Below are 10,108 nucleotides of genomic sequence, written 5' to 3'. Positions count from 1 at the left end.
GTACAGAATTCAAGTCGATTTAGAACTGTGGAACTCAAAAACCAAGAATTCCAAAGTAAGCCATAATTCAAAATTTGCAATGTCAAAGTCAATTTCAGGCATCATCTATAGGAGGTCAAGAATCAATAAATCCATCCAACAAAAGTTAGCAAGGGGCTTCTTACAGTAAATTCATCAAAAAGAGAGTTTCGATTTAGTTGAGAGCATAAAAAAGTATTTTATTTACATCAAAGATACAGCAAAAAATTTTATGTAATGAATGAAGGCCATAAAGGCATGAGTATATGTCGTAAAGGCACGAGTATGAGTCATGAGTCATTGAAAAAAATCTTTTTTTATTGGACGTGAGAAATTAGTCAAAATTAAAGCGTCGTTTACCGTCAAAACGGAATCCATATGCGGCTGCATTTTTAATATCGACTAAAGCTGAAATGAGGAAAAAAAAAGTCTCAAGTAAAGTTGAAGGTCAGACTGTAAATGTTACATACCCGGATTGCGATGTTGGAAGAAACTTCCATGAGCGTGTGGTGCTCTCGCGACACTGTTGCTGATTCCGTTCATCTCTCGTGGATAAAATGCATCAAAATCTCCTTCTTTTGGGATTATTGTCTCAATTTCCTTATCGGTTGGATCGTAGCACTCGATGGATATGATGAGGATGCAAATGGTAAGTAAAACTGCTGAGAATTTCATGTTGTATGCTGCAAAGAATTTAATATTCTATGAATTTGAAGTTTTTAGCCAATAAAGGACTCAACTACTCACAATAATGCACAAAACCTTTCAATTAAATTAAGTTAGTCCACAGTAAATTCGCCACGCGTATTGTTTGGCTACAGATATTCCAATGACTGCTGAATTCATGGCATTTTCTTCTCACAACAACTGGCGCAAAAACATAAAGCAGAATTGTAATTTAGACATCAAATAGGCAACAATAAGGCACGACTTTCTCTCCTCGCTCACTCAGTTTATGGATTAGCTGGATAATTTTGGGTATGCGGGGTCAGTTTGGGTGTTTACAATTGTTGGTTTTTGTTTTGGGGAGGAAGGGGAAAGGATGTTCGTGCTGACATCGATCCAAAAATGCACAGCAAAATTTTGGGGAGATTTTAGATTTTTTCACCAAAATCCTTAACAAATTAAAAAATTTTTCAAAATGGCAAGTGGGTTTAGACCTCAAAATGACACCTTCCTTCCCAAAAAAGAGACAGGTGGGTGGTGGGCCTGAATACACTCCTACTGCTGCTCCACCAATCTCACCACAATCCAATGTATTCCTTACTTTTTTAACTTTATTTTGCTTTCATTTAATGGACAAGCTCCATAGTCCATTGCAGTCTCTTGGAATCGTGTATCTCGTATAGAAGAAATTGAGCGCAAAACAAAGCAAAATACTCATGGAAATAATATTCAATTGGATTATGTTGGTGCAATATGAGTACGAAAAGGTATCACTTACTAACATCAACAGGTTTGCAATTTATGTAATAAGGCACTGGAAATAGAAACATTTAAGACTGGAAATTTGAATTTTTTAATTGAATATTTTTTTTTATTATAATGAATTTTATTTACAGCAATATTCAATCAGCGACAAAATTTAGTTCCTTTATGAATACACCGAAAAATAATTGTTTTGTAGGCTAACGCGAGCATCTTTTTTTTTTTTTTGATTTTTTTAATCAAGTTTTAGAAAAAACATTCTTATTAAACATATCATATAGAATACTTTGTTTTTTAAATTTGGATAGTCCATTAGTGTTCCTTAAATAGTCAAAAATATTAAGCTAAAATCTTTTCTCTTTACGATGATTTTTAAGTCTCATCTATGACTGGCAATTATGGTTTGAGCGATGCAAATGAGAGTGCAGAAGTTATTGTGGATTTGAAAATTGGAACTAAGTTAAAATTTGGATGTAAAATGATTTGTTCTAGGTATTGTGCTTAGATGTTCTAATTAGGTTTCTCTAAAGTGGTCCAAAGCCATGTTCATCTTTCTGAACCGACAGTGACGATACTCATTAGGTATTTGTTAGAGCTTATAAGTAGCATCAACATCAGTATTTGAATATACCAAGCTAACATGAGTGACATAAGCTGCAATAAGTCAACCATATGTCTAGTTGTAAACTTATCATTCATGAAACTTGACATGATATGTCGGAATATGTCAAATGACATATCATATGACACATGCCACGGTATGACATATCTTAATAAGTTCCAGAAATTTCAAATTTATATCTAGATATATGAACGACTAATCGAAATCATTCCACTTAGCTCTAGTTCCTATAACTTGCTAAGATTAGCAAAACTTTTGAAATTTATTGATTGGTATGCCTACAAAGCGCTCACATGTAATATGATGAAGACATCAACTGATATCAATTGTCAATGTAAAAGCAATAAATGAGTTTTATTACTACATGACTTTATGCTCATTATTCTAAGCGGCTCAAATAAAACAATAGTTGTCAAATGTAATTCTAACGTAATCCTATTTGATCTACGAATTTGGCAGCTTAAAGCTTGGAGCTTTGTGTAGCTCACGTTGGATAGATCAACTCTCAGTCATATTTCTACAGATTCAGGCTATAAATTGTGATTTTAGATGAGCAAAACCGAATAGTGATGCCGCAAAAATCAGCCGTCAGTTAGTCATTAGCACAACTTCACGTTTTGGCTTAGTGGCACTCTAGCAACAATATTGTGCTGCTCAGTAAAGCTGCATCATCAATTTTAAATTTGTTTAACATTAAGTACATGAAATTCAGCAAATTATATCAACATTAAAACTTTTTGAAGTTGAAGTATATGCAGTAAAATCCACAAAAATATACACCGCACTCGAATCTATTCTCATCTACTGATTGCCATAGAGCCTCATTCTTAAATATCCATTTGCATCGCTCAATTTTCTTTTCTCTCAAAAAACAATAAATTACAAAAAAATCTCGAAAGGAGACAATCCAAAAAGTGTAATTGTGTAAAATAAATCTCCTGAATACAATGAAATGTATCATTTATCTTGTTGTTGTGTATGTGGTCGGTATAAAGTATAATATGTCTATTGACTACTTAAACAGGATATAAGCATCCTTCAAGTTTAGTTTTAATTTTTGGAGCACTAAACGGAGACATCCAGAGTATTGAAAATCGTCCAAATACCGACTCGATGCTTTTCCATCGTGACTTTTTCGTCCACTTTGCCTCCTCCTTCTTAAGTTGCTCAATGCCTGTCTCATCATTCCATATTGCCGTGAGTTGGGTACCTAACATAATAATTGTAAATACTGCAAAAAGCAGCGCCTCAAAGATGAGGAATAATAGAAGTACGACAGTTGCCGGTGGTGAAAATGTTGAACAATCTTTCCACTCGTGTTTAATGCACATCGCAAATTGGTTGACACAAAGGAATAAGGCATGAATTGAAATTAATGCGATATAACAGCAAAACAGCACGAAATACTTTTGGTTCCTAAAAATGGATGAATTTTGGGTTTAATTATGTTTTTGGGTCATATTTGTTAGAAAATTGAATTTTTGGGCATTTTGTGATCTAAATGACTGACATCCTTACTAAATTGAGTTTTGTGGAGTTCATAGGGATTCATATCAAATGATTTCAACTTTTCTAGGCTTATACAACAATTATATAAGTCAATGGACTCAATACTTGAAGAATTCATTCAAAATTCTCTCAATTTCGAGACTTAACTCGCTTAGAATGCACAAAATCCCCAAAACATCCAACATAATCCAACAAAACTATTACAACAGGTCAATACACACCTTTCGCCAACGCAATTGTTAACCTATTAGTAAATGAAATGAGAAAATAATGAATGTGTCATAAAAAAATATTTTTCTTAATATATTAAATTGAGTTTATGTCCCGAGCGACACATTAAGCCGGGTATTGAAGTACATTAGCGTTTATGAGTAGAACAAATTATACTTTTATGATGTATATTTATTATTTTTACCATAACATCAAGTTGTTATGGTTGGGAAGAGTTGTAAAGGAAATGGTGTTTAGGAATAGACTAAACCCAAACCCCTTGGGGGTGAGACAGCATTGATTGATGCAATAACTAAATTAATGCTCTTGAGAATATTCCAACATATGCATCAATTTCAAGGACTACAATATTGTACAAATCTTAATATCATATTGCATAGTGTCATAGCAATTCAGAATTTTAGCACAATTCATTTAAAACCACCAAATACCACATCCAGACTTAAGCATCTCTAAGAGCCAATCCACCCTCATATCCCGCTCGGGCTGTTTATGTTTACATTTATGTGAATATCTTACCCAAGGACTGCAAATAAACAAATATAAAATAATGTATGTCAATTTAATCCACTATAATCATCATAAAATGTATGTTACTCACCAATGATGATCCATTTTAAGGATACATCTCTTACACACGGAGCAATGATGAGCTCGATTTGGTTTTATGCTACTACATTTAGGACATTTAAATATTATTTCACCCTCCCTCAATCCCAATAACTGTATATTCTCTTTTGTTGCATTGCCCAATTGAACAGCACCAGGATCACTAAACATTGTTTTAAGATGACTTGATATTGCTAAGAAAATTCCACAATTGAATAATATCATGTTAATATAACGGTAGTAAAAATAGGGACTTGGCAAAAGCATAACTTTCATGACAACAAATTCGGCATAGGCAATTAGAAACCATGTTAATACGGCACAGATGATACCACAAATGTCCTATATTGAGGGAGAAAAAAGAATTTTGATGAATTAGTTGATTGTAGTTGATTATGGAAGTAGGGAAGGGTCTATCTTGATGCTATAGAACTGGATTTGGTTTTAATGATTTTATTTTAATGTCTTACTGGATGATACAAAAGATTTTGAGAATCCCAATGAACATAGGAAAGCTTTACGTCTTATCGCTAATGCGGCGACACAGCGGTGCCCCATCGAGCATGTTGTGCTATTCAGGATGATAATTCCAATGAGTAAGCTTCATCGGTAAACTAATTTATACTCTCGGAAGTGAGAAAACTCATTGTGTGACTCAAATCCCCGAGTATTTTATTCTGAGCGACACACGTGAGTATGAAGCACATTGTCAACTCTCGTTCCTTACTATGTCACTGTCTGAAAACTCAAAAGAGTGTTAACGAGTACATCTACACCCATAAAACTTAAATAAATCCACAAAACCGCCAAAAATCATTTTCTCCATGAACTAAGCCAACTTTTCAATGCCAACTCACATAACTAACTGCACTTAAGCCTATAAACACTCCATCATGACCCCCACCCCGTCACATCTTATCATATCGATACATTTTTTATTGATAATCCCCTCCTAATCCCCATCAATGTCGATGAATCATTCAATAAAATTTCCACAGCAGGATCTTAGATTAAAATATGTGTCAAAAATCTTTTGGGATTCCTCACTAATTTCCCATTGGATTTAAAAATACAAAATTTTCCAATACAAAATAATAATTCCAGTTCATGATTCACGTGCGACTTTCTGCATCAAAAAGAAATTTCTTTTTTTAATTAAATTATAGTGAATTTTTTACCTGTATGCACCAAATTCGTCCTCTAAATATCCTATTGTGGGTATCAACATGCCGTTTTAATGGATAATAATCGTACTCCATTGTTATATTAATTTATAATCACTTAACTATCATCACAAGATCAGTATTTTTAAAAAATATTTATTTTAAAATATTTTATTGTGAAAAAAAAGAATCATACGATACAAAACTTTCTTTAATGTTTGTGGATTTTGCGTCATTTATGTGTACACTGCTAATAATTTCTAGATCAAAATGGAAAATTCAATATTTTCAATAAAATTTTCATTGATTTTCAAATTTTTCAATGTTAAATTGATGGAAATTTGATACATTTTTGAAATTCCGACAATTTTAATTCATAAAATTCTCAAAAACAGTCAAATTTGAGGTCAATAGACATTTTTACAGTGTAATTCATATCGTACGATGTAAAGATGCAAAAAAGTCACAGGAATTGCCCAAATGGACAACAACAAATAACAAAATTCTTCAAATATTTCTCGACTAAAGGTCAATTTGTGGTTTAAGTGAAAGTTAATCAAATGGAGACGATAATTAAGCTGAATAGTCAAGTTGCCGGAAAGGACAAGGTCGCAAGACTTTTACAATATTCATGTCGTACGATATGGGATTCGTTAAATTCAAAGGATGAAGCTCAAGTGGCACTAATTAGTCAATTGAAAAATTTAGAATATATTCTATCTTCATTTAGGAAACGTAAGTGCCTTATCAATAACAAACATTTATCAAGGTCTAAAGTTTGGACTCTTTTATTTGCACGGCAAGATCAAGGGAAATTGATAAGTTTGCCATATTTTATTTATGGTCGTTCTGATGGAAAATTGGAATTTCAAATCTCATTTTTATTCTACTTAATTAATGAATTATTCATGAGAATTTGAAAAATATTTAATGAGGTTTTTCAGTATGCGACATAGAATTTCGGAAATTTGTCGCTTTATAAGCAACAGTGGAAGTAATTTGAGGAATCGGAAATTTAATGAATAATTTGCGAAATACTGAATAACTGTGTGAATTTGGATCGGTATCGTATTTCACAATTTATGAGTTCTTGTGCCAAATTTCCACTCAAATTGAACATTTGGTGTGAATATGAATGAAGATAATATGAAGAATTAATGAAATTGGCTATCAATACCTGATAAAGACGTAATTTGTTCATAGTACAGTTAAGTTTGTTCTTGACAATGATCAACAAAAAGAAGCAATAATATGAACATTGAACTTACATACTTTTGTTTATTCAAATCATGTTTTCTCTGCTGTTGAGCAACTAAGTAAATATTATTGAAGATGCTGAACTTCAAATCATGCATATAAATATAGTAAACATAAGCACAATTATGTTGGATCATCACAAATGACCCAAATATTTATTAAATTCTAAAATTCATACTTTGTCTATAAATAGTAAGAGATAACAATTCCAAATAGCATACGTCGGTTGATCAATCTAAAATCTGGTATCAGGCCGGTGTGACCCTGGCATGGTGCCATATTTGGACTAATTTCGGAATTAATTCTTAGCGTCGTTGGAAAATGACTCTCCATCGCCACCTTTTGTTCTTTGTAGTGTCTATCGGCGGCAGTCGTTCATCGACCTGTATGGTCATGCCACCTCTGATTCAGAGTCACGTTGGTCTGCTGTAGGATTTTGGATCGATTAATTGATTTGTGCTAATCAGGAGTGTACAATACATCGGTGCCTTGTATAATGCATGTCCTTTCAAAATGGTCTTTACAGAATCACTAGAATCACAGAATAAAGACTGAATTATGCCAATTGCTCTTGCGGATCGTTCAATAATTACTTTTACATTATAAGGAGATGTGGGTCTGTAACAGCTTAAACTGAAGATAATGTTTTGTATTGGAATTTTGTGATAAGTAAGGGATTGAGATCCAAAAAAATCCTTTTTTGCGTAACGTAATAACTGAACATCTCCTAAGCTGTATTTCCACACAATCCCAATTTCCAAGCAACTCATCTACCTTAAACCCCTGATTAAATGTCAAAGAAATGAAAACATTTGACCTTTGAAGAATCCTTTTTATCATCTGTGACACAAGTTTAATCTGATTTATCTCTCATTCCAGTTCTCAGATTTGGCAAAAGTTTTGAAGTACTTTATGGAACATTGAAATCAATCCATTATTCAGACGCGTGGTTGGCATTCACCATAACAGTAACGAAAATTTGCCAGGCAATATTCCTACTTACCGATCATATAATCTGGTTGTCGAGGAGTGGATTATTTAAAAACATTGATACCCAGAAATGGAGCTTGCGGTCAAATCGATATTGGGTCGTGTCAATCGTCATGAGTTTAATACGAGATATATATGAAATTAATCGAGTTATTGCCAGCTTTACATCATATAAGAGTCTATCATCTTGTATAACATCATCACTCATATCGATTCGTTGTGCGAAGGATGTATCCGTTTGTGCATCATCAGTTGCTGAGTTTCTTGTTACGTACAAGCACCTGACAATTGATACAATTAAAAATATCTGTGATTTATTCATTCCACTTAATGGTTTAGGCTATATTAAGATGCAACCACGTGTAATTGGATTGCTTGGTGTTATTTCATCTCTGATGGGATTGATTGTTATTCTTGATCCTACCTGCAAGCTTATTCCTCAATAAATGAGGTTTATTATGTAAATTGGCGCATTTTTGGGAGGGGATTTATGGTTTTAAATTCATATTTTGGGTAGGGTTGGTAGCTAAGTGATTGTGATGAAGTATCAGGTGAGTGGACTAGTTCCGGTTTCTCGAAATTGTCTTCAACAATCGCTTTCTCGAAACATTTGCGTCCACGCATCTGATCACCACCCACATCACTCTCACATCTTAGATACCAACCCTGCCTCAAGCAATTACACTAATTATCATGTTATTTGCTCATTTACTCACAAAACAGCAAGTTAGTGTCAATAATTTATTTAAATAAGCTTTGCTAATTGATCTGCTGTGTGAGTGATTAACTTGCCATTAGTCTGACTTGTTGACAGACAGATTGGTTGCATTTTATAATGTTATAATGTAGATTACTGTATGTTGGTTAATTAACGAGACAGTTGATGATTTAATTCGTTTGTTGATTGTCACTTAGTAGGAAATTATAGGAATTTAAGGGATTTTGTAACATATTAGGATAGTGTGAGGCTTAGATGCTCAATTTAATTAGATTTTTGATGATAGAAATTTCAAAATTGCTTAATAATTCAAATTTAAATCAAATTTACTATAAAAACCAGTGGTTGGCACCTTAGTGGTAAGCCTCGATCGATACTGCACACGACATACGGTCGATGTCATTTCACACTAGTGTACCGCAGCACACAGGTTGTCCATCACTGCTCTAAACATTTTAATGCTCAATATTTAGTCCAGAACTCGAAGTCGACTCGAATTTTGTATGGAATCGAGTCGACTTTTCTTTACAAAATCTTCGTCGACTTCCAGCTCTGATTGATCCTTCCAAAAATGCGCCCCTAAAAACTTCTTAAATTCCAGTGTATGTTCACCATTAGTTCTTGACATTCGAGAATAAATTTGCCAATTTTTCTGTATATTTAATGAGTTCTAATTTGGGTTAAATGTTATGTTAATTGAGATATCATTGTCACTAATGTAGGTGACAGTGGGATTTGCTGTATTTTTATTTTTGCATATTTTTGTACATAAAATTACATTTTTGTGAAGGTGTTCTTATTTAGTTCCATAAACATAAGCTATAAATAATAAAAAAATACTGCCAAACAAAGGTAAACAAAGAAAAGATTTCTATTCATGATATTGTTGATTCATCCGATTCAGTGACGAAGGAGAAAAAAAAGTAGATTAAGGTAAAGCATTTAATGGTATGAACCAAATATCATAAAATTGTTGTACATAATCGTTTTGAGTGACGGGATGGGAAAAAAAATGAAAATAAAGAATAAAAATTCAGTTTTTACAACACAATGCATTTTTGTTCCTCATTCATTTCGTCGAGCTTTTCCGAAATCAACACGTGTGTCACATGTGCACGAGTCGTCGACGATTCAACAAAAAAGTTCAAAAAAAAAAAAACAAGTCGGAAGTTAGACGTGAAAAAAATTGAATTTATGGACATTTAACACGAGAGTAAGTACAACAATAACTGATTAAATAAATATTGTAGCTACTTACGGCTAAAAGGAAACTTTCGTGTTCTTCAGCATCGAATGCCGCATTATTTTAACGCGTAATTTATCATTTATGAATCGCTGAATATGCAGTCGTAAGTAAATATTCTTAATGGCAGTCGAAATAAATATGAATGGAGGATAAATGTTACGCATGAAAAGCACTGATATTGGAGGGCATGAAGTTCATTTGGTTTATGATTTACTGAGCTTTAAGGAAGAGAGAGAAAGGATAATGTGATTGTTATTGGAGGTTGGAAATGCTGTTGTTTATTTTCGATTGTTTAGGAACGAGAGTTTTTCGAAGTT

At 33.1% G+C, this 10,108-nt stretch overlaps 2 protein-coding genes and 1 long non-coding RNA gene across 3 annotated transcripts; 1 reads left to right on the top strand and 2 right to left on the bottom strand.

The window, feature by feature from the left end:
* Positions 1-238: 238 nt before the first annotated feature.
* LOC139100877 (uncharacterized) lies at positions 239-841 on the bottom strand. Its single transcript, XR_011545479.1, has 3 exons — positions 766-841; positions 489-701; positions 239-426 (listed from the first exon to the last, which is right to left on the bottom strand). It is a non-coding gene; the product is annotated as an uncharacterized lncRNA (long non-coding RNA).
* A 1,451-nt stretch (positions 842-2,292) lies between these two features.
* On the bottom strand, positions 2,293-5,797 carry LOC139100871 (palmitoyltransferase ZDHHC3-like). The gene is made up of 5 exons (XM_070653636.1): positions 5,596-5,797; positions 4,410-4,759; positions 4,328-4,334; positions 3,799-3,821; positions 2,293-3,484 (listed from the first exon to the last, which is right to left on the bottom strand). The coding sequence occupies exons 1-5, from the start codon at positions 5,674-5,676 to the stop codon at positions 3,085-3,087; spliced, it is 861 nt and encodes a 286-aa protein (XP_070509737.1). The 5' UTR covers positions 5,677-5,797; the 3' UTR covers positions 2,293-3,084.
* Positions 5,798-6,052: 255 nt separating this feature from the next.
* Positions 6,053-9,596, top strand: LOC139100876 (peroxisomal membrane protein 11B-like). Its single transcript, XM_070653640.1, has 2 exons — positions 6,053-6,315; positions 7,717-9,596. The coding sequence occupies exons 1-2, from the start codon at positions 6,141-6,143 to the stop codon at positions 8,271-8,273; spliced, it is 732 nt and encodes a 243-aa protein (XP_070509741.1). The 5' UTR covers positions 6,053-6,140; the 3' UTR covers positions 8,274-9,596.
* Positions 9,597-10,108: the final 512 nt, after the last annotated feature.

This window comes from Chironomus tepperi, unplaced genomic scaffold (assembly GCF_022539635.2).
Source record: "Chironomus tepperi strain 1889 unplaced genomic scaffold, CSIRO-AGI_Ctep_v1 contig_69, whole genome shotgun sequence".
Lineage (NCBI taxonomy): Eukaryota > Metazoa > Arthropoda > Insecta > Diptera > Chironomidae > Chironomus > Chironomus tepperi.
This window is presented reverse-complemented; position numbering and strand designations above follow the sequence as displayed.